This window comes from Antechinus flavipes, chromosome 1, assembly GCF_016432865.1.
Source record: "Antechinus flavipes isolate AdamAnt ecotype Samford, QLD, Australia chromosome 1, AdamAnt_v2, whole genome shotgun sequence".
NCBI lineage: Eukaryota > Metazoa > Chordata > Mammalia > Dasyuromorphia > Dasyuridae > Antechinus > Antechinus flavipes.
In genome coordinates this window covers 494618859-494634751 of record NC_067398.1, presented here as the reverse complement: position 1 = coordinate 494634751, position 15893 = coordinate 494618859, and the positions used below count along the sequence as shown (strand labels likewise).

Below are 15893 nucleotides of genomic sequence, written 5' to 3'. Positions count from 1 at the left end.
TACTATTCTTTGCTATTTTTTTTTTTTTTGCTATTCTTTGAACAAGTCACTTCATCTACTGATTATGGGCATTTTCATTAATGGTTTCCCAGCTTGGAATGTGTTTCCTCTGCATCTCTACCTTTTGGCTTCCTCAGCTTCCTTCAACTTGTAGCTGAAATCTCACCTTCTCCAGTGGGATTGGGGATCCCAGTTCTTCTGAATTCTGGTGCCTCATTCTGTTGATTCGTCCTATATATAGAGTTTGATTGTAAATAACAATCAAGTACAAATAGTATCTTTTCTCCTATGTTAGACTGAGTTCCTCAAGTCTTGTTACTTTTTTGGTATCCCAATGCTGCATGTCGGAGCATTGCCTCTCTGATGTCATGGTCTTTTTCAAAAATGAGGGATAAACATCACCCCAGTGCTATCATTACAAATAGTGAGTACTTAATAAATTATTAATAAGCCAACAATAAATATTAAAAAATGATCGTAATTAAAATTTTAAAAATTAATGTCAATAATAAGTTATTGACTCACTGACCTGGCCTTTAGTGGACTGTTAAGTGCCATCATCTTGCTCTCTCACTTTGGGGCTGTCTGCCAGGGTGAAATAATCCTTTCCTTTGCTTCCACTTCCCCTTCTTATATGACAGTCCATCTTAGCCATAACCTTCCTGATCCCTTATCTTTATCTACTCTCCTTCTCCATTGTGTCCTCTGAAATTCCAGTGTTGTTGGGTGTTTCCCTTCTGGTACCCTCTGGAAGACACTATATCCTGAGTCACCTTTCCTTAATAAAGCCAAACCTTTTACATCCTTTTACTTATTGGTCCAAGAGAATCATTGGGCATACTCTTGGCTCTTAAAGAACCTCTTTAAGGTACACTCTCCATCTATATCACCTTGCCTAGATCCTTCCATAATTTTTTATTAGCCTCCATGCCATTCTCTCTCCTTCCTCTAATAACTTTTTTGGTAGAGTCTCTGGGGTTCTCTAAGTATACCATCATATCATCAGCAAAGAGTGATAATTTAGTTTCCTCATTGCCTATTCTTATTCCTTTAATCTCTTTCTCAACTCTTATTGCCAAAGCTAGCATTTCTAATACAATATTCTAATATACCGTTACAAATAGTAACGGTGATAGTGGGCAACCTTGTTTTACTCCTGATCTTATTGGGAATGGTTGCAGTTTGTCCCCGTTACATATGATGCTTACTGCTGGTTTTAAATAGATGCTACTGATTATTTTAAGGAAAAGTCCATTTATTCCTATACTCTCAAGAGTTTTTAATATCTCTCTCCTTCCTCACATTGAAGGCTTTACTATCTTCCCAATTCATCAGTGTCCTCATGTCCTATGACTTACATCTTTACTCTACTATAGCCATCCATGCAGTTGTCATACCTAATTTTCATCCTTACTCAAAACTGCCCTTCTATGACCTGAAATCCCTTTATAATCACAGCCTTCTCTATTTCCATCTCTCCCTCATCCCCAGTCCTCCTAAATCTATATTTTTGCCCACTTTGACCTCTAATACCTTTCTATCCCATTAGTTCTCCCAGATCATCACTCATGCTCTGGTCTCAGTAGAATGGAGGGAATGCTGGAATTGGAGTCTGGAAATTAGAATTCTGGAGTTGAATCCTAAAACTGACACTTTTAAATTTTGTGATCTTAGACAAGTCATTGAATTTCTGAGCCTAAGTCTTCCCGTCTAAAAAATGGGGTTAATACAGATAGTACCTCCAAAAGTTATGCTTAAATGAGATAAATGAGTTTTGTAAACTAAAGAGGAGGGTACATCTTTTATTAGAAATGTTAAGAAAGAAGACATGAATGGGAGGGTTACAACAGTGGAGAAGGAAGCTCAAGGCTTCAGTTTTCTTTGTAATGTTGGAAGTGAGATCATGTACTTAAGTGACTGGAGGAAGAATGAAGTTCAGGCTACCACCTCCTTTTAAAAGCCCTATTTATGATTTGATTGCAGGCTTTAAGTTTAAAAACAAAAAAGGGGCAGGAAACAAACTTCCCATTTTACCACCAAACTAAAAAAATAAAACTTCCTTCTCATGGTTTTAAATTGACTTATGAAATTTCCTAGGCTTTTCCATTGTTTTCTGATATAATACATTTTATATCAGAAGCCACTAAGATGTACTATTTTTAGGAAATTACTAAAGATCTGACTTTAATGATGAACATTAATTTGTGTTTTCCTTAGTTTGCAATTGCCATGGTCATGCCACAGACTGTTATTATGATCCTGATGTTGAGAGGCGAAGTGAAAGTTTGAGCATCCACGGTGTTTATGAAGGTGGAGGGGTCTGCATTAATTGTCAGGTAAGAGATTATTCAAGTCAAAAGTGTGTTTTTTAAATGGACCTTTGGCAGAGATAAACACCAGTAATAAAGTGTATCCTATTGAGAAATGATATGCATTTAGAAAAAAAGTTAATTCTAGTTTTCATATAGGATATTTACTAAAGACTTAAAATTTCCAAGAAAGGTAAAATGATTTAATGACTCCTAAATGTGCAAAATTAGGCTAAGGAATATCCTAGGCCATCTTGATCACTCTATTCAGTCAATAATAGGGGCAGCTGCTAGGTGCAGTGAACACAACCTTGAATATGGAATCAGGAAAATAATTTCTAATTTTTGTCATTTTAGTCCTGACTCTGTGAACCCATTTGGAGTTTTCTTGGCAAATAAACTGGACTAAAACTGGAGTGGTTTTTTACCATTTCCTTCTCATTTCATAGGTAAGGAAACTCAGTCAAACAGGGCTAAGTGGCTTTCCTAGGGTCATATAGCTACTAAGTATCTGAGGCCAGATTTGAACTCAGGAAGATGACTCTGACTGTAGAGCCAGCACTCTATTCCCTGTGCTACTAGCTGCCCAATACGAATTTGGCCTTAAATATTTATTAGCTATATAATCAGTACAGGTCACTTAACCCGTTTGCCTCAGTTGTCTTATCTCTTACATGGGAATAATAATAGCTATCTCCTAGGATTATTGTTATTTAATATTTATAAAACACAACACAGTGCCTGGCACATATTAGGAACTTAAATTTTTGTTAAAATCAAAAAATTAACAGGTCACAATCTGAAAGATCTTTAGTGAATTTGAAACAAGGCTTTGGGAGGGGTTCATAGAATTTTGTGTGACTTAACTGAAGACTTAATAGGAATGTTTATTGGATCTGCCAAGGACACAGAGATGGCTTGAGAACAGTAGAATCCAAAAATATCTCAGCAAGCTAGAACAATAGAAGTGAATCTATTAAGGTGAAATTTAATAGGGATAAGTGTAAAGTCCTTTGCTTGTACAAGTAATAGATGGGGGAGATAGACATTAATAGCTCAGAAGTTTTATACCCTTCAGCAAGCTTGACATTAGGTAGTAGTGAGTCACGGCTGCTAACAACAAAACAAAACACCTTAACAGAATCTTAAAGTCTTTATTAACAAAAAACACAATATCCAGATGAATGGAGATAACTACAAGGCTCTTCACTGGTAAGAGTATGATGTTGGTTTCTTGGTGTTCCATTTTAAAAGGGACAAATATTTAGAAACTAAGATGGGTATAGTTCCAGAAGACAATACTATAGCACCAAGGAGTTGAAGCAGATTTTTATGTTGATGTTAGAATTTTGTTCCCCAACAATAGAAGACTTATCTTGTGAAGTAAGGGGTTCCTAATCACTGTGTATGTTCAGAGGCTAGAGTTGGATTAACCTTTTTTTTTTTTTCCTTTACTCTCTTGATATTTTGAAGTGGAAATTCTTGTGTATTCACACACATGTCCTGACTTTGGGATCCAGCTTATAGGTCCTGGGTATTTTGTGAGTCAGAATTCTCTCCAAACTACTGCTAAAAAATTCCTATTGACATGTTTTACCTTTATCATAGGCTTTTAATTAAGTAGCAATGTAAATAAAAGACATAACATTTTCCCCATAAATACTGAATTCATTCTCCTATGAATGTTATATACTCCTTGATGAGAGGGAGACCTTTATAGGAAATGTGTGTGGATTATCAGTACATGGAAGGAGGATGTCTATTCAGGTCATGTATGGAGGAACAACTCACATCTTTGCAACTTTTACTGACATTAGATCTGCTTTCAGCCAGACTTTGAATTTCACTGGTTCCTTCATGATGTTCTATCTTAGCTGATTTCCACTTGATATAGCTGTTGTTCATATCTCTATTCCAGCGAAGTTGTTAACTAGCTTCTTCACACATCGCATCCACTGGGGGGATGTGATTAAAAAGCCTCTCTTTTGCGAAGCCTGATGAAACAGAAGGTGTAGCTTCTTTAATCTATTCTCCATTTCCCCCTGCTTCCAATAATATACTTGCAAATTACCTGGGCATATGCATAACATTTCTAATACATTTAATTTATAGCACAGTAAACATCAGAAGATATTTATGTGAAATTATTACAACTGTTCTATATAGCCTATAAAGCAAATAAGCACTTCTAAACAGAACACATGCCAGTGCAGACATTTAAAACAAAATATAAATTCCATGTAACATGTAACACCTAGCATAAATAATACAATATTACAACTGTAACACTGCAATTAGCACATATAATAAAATATGCATATTATATATCAATGAAGCATATAACTACATAACAATATAACTAAGCATAAACAACAAAACATTAACAATATAGAACATAATATTTAGATTATATTTGTAAATATAACATGTTATACTCAATGCATCTGATGTATTTATGTCATCTGATGACATAAATATTCACCTTCTTCCATTTTCTCTAGAATGTTGTAGCTAACTAAACTTGGTTACTGGGTGCCTGTCATGAGCAGCACCCACTGCTTCCTATATAGCATTCAGTGTTACAGTTTGTTATGTTATATGGTTATAATAATATTATTCTATTCTATAGCTCCAACTTCTGTCATTCTCTCAACAGTAAGGGGACTTCTTGGGGACAAAATTTGAGTCCTTCAGATTCCTTCTTAGTTCTTCTGCATGTGGTTGTTCCTGTTGCTTATCAACCTGGGACCACCAGGACAAGGCAAATTACAACAAAGTTCACCTCTACTGATGGCAGTCTTTTGTGAAAGATTCCCAGGTACAGCAGTCAATGAGTTCTATCTTAGGGTCTTTGGGATCTAGGATAACTTCTATCTCCAGATCCATCATCTTTATGGATAGAAGGCAGTCTGGTGGACATCAACTTCTGTTTAACCAATTCTATGTTTGCTTTTTGGGTGCATCTGGTATTTGCATGCCCATCTAGGCCACAGTTACAGCAGAATATTCCCAGACCTTTCTGCCTCTGCTCTACTGGCCATGTTCTAGCTTCAAGCCTGTTTGATCTTTGCCCCCACAATCCCTTGTCTTCTTTCTGGGAAGAGTGGTACTGATCAGCATTCCATTTTTCACTGGGCAATCTATGAGTGTCAGTCTTCATGCTTAACTGAGAGTGATTTGGTTCTATTCTTGTTTCCATGGATGATACCTGAGAAGAGGTTTCAGTAAGCATTCTGCTGGGTTGTAGACTTCTGTCTCCACAATCGAGTCTGTTCTCATACAATTTCACTATTGCCATGAGATCCTGATATTTAATCTGCTGTTTCTCTTTTTCCAATTTAATTATTTGTACTTGTAGGTCTCCATCATCTAAAAGTCCAGAAGCTACTTGGGCCAATCTAATAGCATCCACTTCACTGGGCTTCACGGATCCCTTAACAACTAAATTCTGTAACAGTTTGTCCACTCTCCCAACAAACTCAGAGGGTTTCTCTCCCTTACGCTGAAAGGTCGTAAGAAACTGGACATAAGCTTGTTGTGGAGTTTCTGTACTACCATATTGCTTATCTAACTTTTGCAGACATTCTAATAAAGTAGCATCAGGGGTCTGTAATTTCAAAATACGTATGAGTTCAAATGCTCGTCCCTTTAGACTATCCATTAGTCTTTTCTGTTTTTCTGTATCATTCACTTTCCATTGCTTTACTATTTCTGTGGCATGTTTTATCCAAGAGTCATAAGGTTCTTCTCCAGGAGGACATGGATGTTCCCCGGAGAAACTTCTTAATTTTTCAGATTGAGATTCTTCTTCTGGCTCGGATTCAGCCTCCTCACTTTCTTCCAGTCTGGACTTCCCTCCATACACATGTCTCACATCATCTTCAGACAATCCTTCCCTTTGCAGAACAGTCTTAAGCTTTCTTTCTATCTCTTCTTCCTCATTGGGAGGTCTAATGACAAGTTTCCAAGTATTCTCTCCTACTGTAATCGTACTAGGGATTTTAGAATGGTCTATCGGTTCAGACAATTTACAGAAAACAGACAAGGTGATATCTGTCTCTTCATATCGTCTGGTCAGTACTTGACATTTTCCCAAAACACTTATTGCATTATGTAAGACATTTTCAATGTCCTTATCTGTTAGGTCATGAGGCACTCCTTTAACAAGCAGACCTCTGTATAAATCCAGGTGCATAGCTGTGCACCACTGTTCTAAAGTTTTGTCATCCATATTATTTTTCCTCTTTTTTTAAAGACACTATTCAATCACTATAGAAGTAAACTATATACTTCAGTAGCATCTCAATATACTGTACAATAACTCAGTTGTCAATGAAAAGGTTTGACCTGTTTAAAAAGAAAAGGAAAAAATGGGAAAACTTTGGTGACTTAATTATATAGCCCCCCACCAACTTCCCCAATGGATCCCCACAGTACATAGAACATTCAAAATTGGGATCCCATATGATGAATTTGTCAGTAGATTCCAGGACAAACCAATGGGAGATTTGATAAAAAGTCCCTATAGTATAGTTAACAAAAATTCCCCTTTCTCTCTTGGGGGTCCTAGTTAGCTATATCAGATTCTAGGTCTTTTGTGGTTCATGATCCCCTCCAAATCATAGCTCATAAACCTTCTAAGAGGTGTTTTACTTTTACTAGTCAGTCTTGGGAAATGGTTTAAAAGAAAGGTATTTTATGTTTTACATGATTGCACATTGTATAACCTATATCAAATTGCTTGCATTCTCAAAAGGTGGGATTGGAAGGGAGAGGGCCTGGAACTCAAAAGTTTTAAAGGACAAATGTTCAAAATTGTTTTTAACAGATAACTGGGGAAAAATAAAATACTAATTAAAAAATAAAGTAAACTTTTTAAAAATCAAATTGTCCTGAAAATTATTAGACAGAGAATATCTGCTCACAAACTTTGGGCTATAAATATATATACAATGGGAAAATAGACTTTCATAGGAATTATATGTGGGTCTACTACACATATGTGACTAGGGCACCAATCTGAAGCTCTTGCAGGGAGCATATATGACTAGGGCACAGAGAGGGACAACTCACATCTCCAATGATACAGTTAGAAGTTTTCATCAGCTGCTACAATCTCTGGTGTTACTGTGTTGCCAAGTAGTATTCTCTGTTGTATCTCAGCTCTTCCCTGCCAAACACTGTATCCCAGCTAATCCTCTTCCAAGTGCTGTATCTCAAGTGTTTCTGGTTGGGCTTCTTGCTTTTACCCCAACAGATAGGAAATATCTTTGTTCCAATTGATCTGTCAATCAGTTAGCCAGTTTCCTTCATCATCCTGTGCGTATGCAGTAAGGTACAAGTGCATGTGCTCATAGGCTACATCCTTGTACTTGGCTTCTTCTAGTTCCTCAGTTATGGGGCTAGCTTTAGAGCTAACTAACTGAAAGTCTTCCAGAGATGCTGTGATTGAATTAGGTTTTTTCTAAACGTTAAATCTACCATCAATCTCAACCAATTGCTATGAAACACGCTACAGCCTTCCCAGTCAGCTCTCTCAAGTCAGTGGTTAAGAAATTCATCACTGCCATGTTGTAAAGACTAAGGTACAGACTAAGGCAGAGACTAAGGGTCAGCTGTACCTTTTGAATTCTACTTAGAACTCTTCTGTTAACTGCTTCTCTTCTGAACTCTTTGAGTAACTGCTAAACACTTCTCTGAAATGCCTTAGCCTTGCTCTTCCTTATGTTCTTCAGTTCAACTGTCACCTAACTTATGGCCAGAAACCCAATTTAGTTCTTAGGTCTTCTCATACTCTCTGAGGTAAATTTGCCAAAAAGAGATTGAGTCATCCTGGGGTAAATAAACATTTTGAACCTCACCTCCTCTGTTCAAATGCAAATTGTAATCACTCCTGTCAAGTGGAAAGATCTGAAAGGCTTTAGACCTTTGGCCTCCTCCCCTGGCAACAACACATGCTAGTCTGGTTGCTCCCAAGTTTCCCTACGTTTGTCTGACATTTCGAAGAGGGAATGTGCTCATTCCTTCAAAGGTTCAATTGCAGTCTGTGGTGTGTGTGTGTGTGTGTGTGTGTGTGTGTGTGTGTGTGTGTGTTTGTGTGTGTAATGTCACAAGAGAGATGATGGTAGTGAAATAATTTATACTGTTTATATGTTATTAGTGCTAGACTTAGAGTCAGCACCAGAGTATAAATCTATCAAAATTTTCTTGTGTTAATAAAATTCATAAGAAAATTGAAACATGTTTCTTTTTTATAAGCTATTTTCAGGAAATAATTATATATTGCATGTTCAATGAGTTTGTTTTTAAAGGAGTGGGGTTATCATTTAACTATCAATAAAGACAAATGAGGTTCCAGGGCAGAAATTTTATCAGTGAAAGTCCTCTGGCATATGCTATCTGACCCAGACCTTAAGGCAGCTGGTGAGAACATAGCTAGGAAGTCAAGTGAAGTCCATGGAGATGAGTTTCAATGTAATTGGAAACTGAGGCAATCACCAATCTGGACAATAGAGGGCCCAGGATAGTGGTTCTAGGCTTCAGAAGGTTGTCTTTTGGGTCATAGTAGGCCTTTAAATGCTCCATGTGGAAATTTATAAGATGTTAATAAGAATAAATTGATTATAGTGCATATAAAATCCAGAATTCATTTGCCAAAGAATAAAATGTAGGGAAATTAGCCCAATATGGTTTCATCTGGCCATGGTTGTAGTTCTAAGCCAGCCTCATGTCAGCAGAATCACACAGGAATGGCCAATCCCTTCCACAAAATGAAAGCATATCAAAGTTATTGCTTGTTTATAGCAATGTAATATTAAATCCAAAGACTCCAACTACTCAGGTGAAGAGGGAAACATTATTTGAGAACAGAAAATACTGGGGAAAATGAAAATAATCTGACTAAAATTAGATTTAGACTAACATTTCACATCATATACCACAATAGGCTACAATGAGACATGGGACCTAAATATAAAAAAAAATCACATTATAAATTCAGGGATCCAGGGGGTAATAGATACTTTGTACAACTATTGATAGACGATAAGTTTTTAAGAAAACAAAGGGCAAAGGAGAGCACAGGAGATAAAATGAACCATTTTAATCACATAAAGGTAAAGACATTTTCATATCAATGTAAATTAAAAGGGAACTTTGTGAAGAATGGAAATCTTTGCAACAACCTACTCTAATAAAGTTTGATATCCAAGATATATAGGGAACTGCCTCAAATATATAAGAACATAAGTCTGGTAGTTCTTAATGAAGAAATCTAAGCTATCAACAATCATTAGAAAAAATGCCCCAAATCATTAATAGTAAAAGAAATGTAAACTAACATTTGGTGGAAAGAAATGTAGGATAACACCAGTGAAGCCTTTGGCAGAGTTCTGAATTGGTCTAGTTATTCTGGAAAGCCCTGGAAAGTATTACCAAAAAAGTCACTCAGCTGTACATAACCCTTGATCCAGTGATATCACTATTATACACATATATTCCAAAGAGAGCAAAGAAAGAAAAAAAGGGTCCACATACATAAAACTATTCATAGCAATACTGGAAGCTAAAGAGGTACTTATGAATTAGAAAATGGCAGAATAAATTATGGAAAGGGAATAAACATCTACCATATGCAAGACACTGTACTGAGGACTTTACAATTATCTCATTTGAGCCTCACAGCAATCTGCTAAAGTAGGTACTAGTATCCTCATTTTACAGTTGAAGAAAATAAGACATTCAGAGGTTAAGTAATTTGCTGGGGGTCATATAGTTAGGAAGTATTTGAGGCTGGATTTGAACTCAAGTCAGTCCTAGTACTCTAATATGTACCACCTAACTGCCCCTAAATTATGGTAATGTGAACATAATGGAATAGGAGTGTACTATATAACAATGATGAAAGAGTTGACTTCGGAGAAACCTGTAAAGAATTACATGAACTAAAACAGTTAATAATGGATAGAACTCTAACCAAAAGTTGGGTTGAACAGAGAAAGAGGCAGAATTTGTGGAAAAAAATGATGCCAAAATAAAGAAAAGTGGGTCATCATTTTAAAAATATGAGCAGAAAAGAACAAAAGAACATTCAGAGGGAAACTCAAATATGACAGCTTTAAATATTGCTTTTTGAATTATGTAATTTCAAAAATAAGCTTATATGTAATAGAGATCCAGGTTTCTGACTGAAACCTCTTCTTTATCTTTATATATATTTATTGGTGTTTTTCAAGTACAGAATAATAAAATTAAAGACATAGAGCAGACTGATTGACTTTGAGGAAGTAATATCTTTGCCCTTACCAGAATCCTTCAAATAGGGGATGATGTTAAGTGAATTTTTGTTACTAAAGAGAATTTGGCTGACATATTATCTCTTCAGGATCATTTTTAGTAAATAGGCATTTGTGAAGTATTTACTATGTGCCAAGTACTGATGATACAAATAAAAAGGGGAAAAAAGCCAGGGCCTCCTCTGAAGGAGCTCAAATTTTTATCAGGAGAGATATCATATATAATTTCAGAAGAAGAAGATGATGCTTTGTACTGCCTTTATAACATTTTTTTTCTCTTTGATTCTCTTGTCCACATGAAGTTACTAATATGTTCAGGCAAGTTGCATTTTCCCCATCTGTTGAATTTAAAATGTGTATTCTGAAGTTTGACTTTTATTTAGTAAAAGTATTTCTAATGTTATATTATCTTCAAAAATCCCCAAGAAGGCACAAAATGTAGTACTTCTAGAAGGAAAGACCCTTTCTTGCTCTTTCTTCCTTTAGTAAAATTGTAACAAATCATATTTAAGACTGAAGTATCTCCACTTAGCTTTTATATTTATTATTTGTTTTGTTTTTGACATATTTAAAATACAGATTTGGGCCCCTTTCCTGAGTGAGAGAATATCTGAGCCAATTTTTCTCTCTGCTCCATGACTTTCAATCACACTGATCTCCTTTGCTTTCCAGATGTTTTACATCAAAGAGTAAAAGCTGCAGATGCCCCTTCTTTATTATGACCATTTTCTGGGTTCTAAGGAAAGGTACTTTTCTAAGTCACAACAGAACTTTGTCACCATGAAGTCCAAGGAGGAACAGTCTTTTTGACCAAGTTATCCTGCTAACAGTAGATTCTTTGATCTGAATAGCATTATCATGTACAACTGTTGTTCCTGATATAATATGCCTGTGGGCTGGCAATTTACCAATTTGTACCAGCATGAATCAGAAAAGCCCTGCCCGTCAGCCACAGCCAAAGATCATTATCAGAAATACAAGGATGAAAACTGTTGTTGATTTAAGGCATCTTGATATAGTATAAAGAACACTGAAAGTCAACTGAAACATTTGGGTTGGGATTCAGGCTCAAACTAGATTTGGAATTAGAACTAGACCTAGGTTTGAATCTCAGTATTATATGCATGACATTAGGCAAACCACTGAGGGCCTTAATTTCCTCATGTTCACAACTGGAAGGACTGAATCTCTCTAGTTCATCACCCTAAAATCCTATGATCTGATTATTTGTATGACTATAGGTAAGTCAATAAATTTTTCTGAGGATTACCTTCCACTTCTCTAAAATGAGGAAAATCATTTTTATGCTGCCAGCCTCATAGGGTCATTGTAAAAAAAAAATCACATTGTAAATTGTACAGTACATTTATGTGAGTTACTGGTAGTAATAATGATAGCACCATCACTGCAATATGATTATAAATAAAGAAGTAGGAAACCATCTCAGGAATAACATGTAATTTGGGGTGTCATGATCTTGGGCTTAAGATCAAATTAAAGAGGCTAGATACCAATGACCATTTACAATTTAGTTTTGAGTGAATTTATAGAAATTATGCCTTTTACAGATAAGATATCTAGCTTTTTCAACAATTTAGTGTTTGTGTCTTACCTTCCAACTCTCTCTCTCTCTCTCTCTCTCTCTCTCTTTCTCTCCTCTCTCCCCTTTCTTCCTCTCTTCTCCTTTCTCTCTCCCCTTTCTTCCTCTCTTCTCCTTTCTCTCTTCCTTCCCCTCTCCCCTTCCCTCTTCTCTTCCTCTCCCTCTCTTCCTTTTCCTTTCTTTCTCCCCCTTTCTTTCCCCCTCCCCCCTCTCTTTTTCTCTCTTCTAATCTTCTTAAGTAACAAGACTCTACCTAGTCTAGTGCTTCTCTCCAGGAATAAAGTGAATACAAAAAAAATACAACCTCTCCAACCAAATACAGAAATAGTTGGGAACAAGTAAGCAAAATACTGTGGATATTGTTTCCTGCTTGCTAGTCTTTGCCTTTAGGAAATCTATTCTTGTAGAAAGAGGTAGGAAGGATTCTCTTATGTACTTCATGAGCAAAAATATTGAGGAGAGAGAGGTAGAAGGAGAAGCCAATGGTCTTGCAAATAGCAATACTCTGCAAGTGACTGGCAGTTTAATAGCTAAATGGAGGCAGAGAGTTTATTAGTAGTATTTTATAGGAGCAATGCAAAAACAAGTATGTAAACAGGTGGGGCAATTTCTGGGCAGAATATGGAGGGATATCAGTTATCTAGATGGTTAAAAAAATCACATTGTGGGAATTGTTTTTGTAGTTATCTTTTTCTAGAGGATATGTGCTAAGTTTGTTCTTTTGCCTAAGGAGATAACCAATTATTTACATATGTTCCAAGTACTAGCTGATTTTCTTGATAGAAGACAAGATAAAGCTTGAGAAATATGTCATTTGCTAGGATATGTTAAACACCTCTCCTTACAGAAAAAGGAAAATAAAGATCAAATTAGCGATTCATAACAATTTAAATTTAGCAGGAAAGTTTATTTAGCTTTATTCTTTATATCTTCTATGTGTATCTTGTTTCTTTTTTTTTGAAAATATTTTTCTTTATTTAATATTTCCCAATTCTTAAAAATCATTCCTTTTTAAAAAAATTGAGTTTCAAATGCTCCCCTTTAATCCCACTCCTCCCTCCTCCTTGAGAAGGCAAGCAATATAATATCAAGTGAAGTCATATAAAACATATTTTAATATTAGCCATATTGCAAAAGAAAACATATCAAAATAATCCAACCCCACAAGAAAAAATGAAGTAAAAAAATATACTTCAATCTCCATTGAGTTCATTAGATCTCTCTGGAGGTAGATAGCATTTTTCATAAGTCCTTCAGAATTGTCTTGGGTTGCTGTATAGCTAAGTCATTCACAGTTGGTAATCATAAAATATTTCTGTTTTGTGTACAGTATTAAACTGGTTTTGCTCACTTCACTTTGCAACAGTTCATGTAAGTCCAGGTTTTTCTAAAAGCATATTGTTCATCATTTCTTAAAACACAATAGTATACTATATCATAATCGTATACCACAACTTGTTCTGCCAAACTCCAATTGTTGGACATTTCTAATTCTTTTCCACTACACAAGAGCTGCTATGAATATTTTTGTACAATTAGGTCCTTTTTCCTTTTCTTTGAGCTCTTTGGGATACAGACCTAATTGTGGTATTTCTGGGTCAAATACAAGTTTCTAAAACAATTTCAGTAGAAAGAATAATAGATTAAAAACGAGAGAATCTGAGTTCTAATCTCAACCCTGCTTTTATTACCTAGATGTCTTTGGTAAAGTGATTTAATATTTCTGAAGTTGTTTCATCATTTCTAAAATGAGTTAGTTAGACTAGGTAATATCTGAGGTCTTCCCAGCTTGGATTTATCCTAGGATTCCATGTATATACAGGCAAAACCATATTGGCTGAGAAAATTTTCACAAAGGGACACACAACCCATTACTAAATCTGGAGAACAAATGTTTTTGGATAGTCTTTGACAATTTCTTTTTAGGCAGATGAAATCAGATTAAAATGAACCAAAAGACATTACAAAAGGATAGCATGCAGTTTAATAGGAAAAGGAAGAAGAGCTCCACTAATTTTTGATAGTCAATTGATAATCAATAAGCATTTATTAAGTGCTTACTATGTGCCAGATATAGTACTAAGCACTGGAAATATGAAGAAAGGCAAAAGATGGTCAGTTCTTGCCCTCAAGAAAGCTCACAATCTAATGGAGGCAATAAATAAAAAAATTAAGTTCAAACAAACTCTAGACAGGATAAAAAGGAAATAGTTAACAGAGGGAGACACTAGAATTAAGAGGAATTGGGAAAGATTGTAGAAGGTGGTATTTTAGTTGGAACTTGAAGGAAACCAGCATAATCAGCAGACAGTGAAGAGGGAGAATATTCCAGGTAGAGGATGCAGCCAGTGAAGATTCCTGGAGAGAACAAATGGAGGGTCTTGTTTATGGAATAGCCAAGAGATCAGTTTCAAAAAACACAATGAAGTTAGTTTGGGGAATGTTGAATTTAAGATAGCTAGTAGACATCTAATTTGAGATGTCTGAAAGACAGATTGAAGGTCAGTGGATAGAGTAAAGCTGGATAGGTGGATTTGAGAATCATAATCATAGAGATAATAATTAATTCCATGGAAGCTGACAAACTCACCAAATGAAGCAGTATAGAGGGAAAAGAGAAGAGCATCCAGGATGGAGCCCTTTGGAGGCAATGAGCTTGATGGAGGCTAAGGAGACAGACCAGAAGCCTCAAGAAAGGTAGGAGGAAAATAAGAAAAGATGTTTGGAAAGAGCATATCAAGAAGGAGAGAGCAATTAACAATGTCACAGACTTTGAAAGGTCAAGGAGAAACAGGACTGAGAAAATACATTAGATTAGGCAATTAGTTCATTAATAACTTTGGAGAGAGCAATTTTGATGGAATGATGAGGTCAGAAGTTAAATTATTAAAGAGAGAGGAAGAAATGAGGAAGTTGAGGCATTCAGTGTAGACAACCTTCTCAAATAGTTTTGTCACAAAGCACAGAAGAGATATAAGATGATAATAAGAATGAAAGGGTCATATTCAGCTTTGATTTCTTTTGAGCTAGTTCACTATCCTTTTCGCTCTGCTCTCTGCTCTCCTGCGCTACTTCCCAGTCACAATAGCAGATATAGGATCTCAATGTGATGATCTAGTGACAGTTAATCTAATTCCCTGTACCTTAGAAATGGGTACAATTCAAATGATTCTATATTCTAAATGTTCTAAGACTTCCATAGTCATGTCTGGGGGAAGCACAGCCTCCTAGGTGCTCTAGATATCTCAAAACATTACAAGTCATTGATTAGTAGCTATTTGAATTATAGGCATATTGCTTAGGAGCAATTAACAAACCTTCAAGGCTTGTGCTTTGTAAATTTAAATGTAAAATATCATTGCAAATCCCACATTTCTCTACATTTAGACAGTGAGGTGATCACAGAGTGAATACTGTGATGAAGACCTGAAGGATCTCAGACAGTGCAACATTAAGTGATACGAGGCTGTGTGCTTGCTCCCATGCTTTTTAGCATGATGTTTTCAGCCTTGTTGTCACATGTCTTCAATCAAAGTTAGCTATTCCACTGATGGTAAAATCTTCAACTTGGAAAGACTTAGCCAAAACTAAAGTTAAGAGTGTCGGTGAATGGTTTTTTGTTTGCAGATGATTGTGTCCTCAATGCAGCCTCCAAAGCAGAGATGCAACAAAGTATGATTCTCTGCTGCT

General features: G+C 35.9%; 2 protein-coding genes across 2 annotated transcripts in view; one reads left to right on the top strand and one right to left on the bottom strand.

The window, feature by feature from the left end:
• LAMA3 (laminin subunit alpha 3) overlaps positions 1 to 15893 on the top strand; it is a 299158-nt gene that overhangs the window by 77708 nt on the left and 205557 nt on the right. Inside the window, exon 8 of the mRNA XM_051970336.1 lies at positions 2218 to 2336. Within this exon, the coding sequence (XP_051826296.1) occupies positions 2218 to 2336 (119 nt within the window). The remainder of the gene's footprint in view (positions 1 to 2217; positions 2337 to 15893) is intronic.
• LOC127543945 (paraneoplastic antigen Ma1 homolog) lies at positions 3448 to 7934 on the bottom strand. The gene is made up of 2 exons (XM_051970337.1): positions 7383 to 7934; positions 3448 to 6656 (listed from the first exon to the last, which is right to left on the bottom strand). Exon 2 carries the CDS (start codon positions 6538 to 6540, stop codon positions 5152 to 5154), a length of 1389 nt encoding a protein of 462 aa, XP_051826297.1. The 5' UTR covers positions 6541 to 6656; positions 7383 to 7934; the 3' UTR covers positions 3448 to 5151.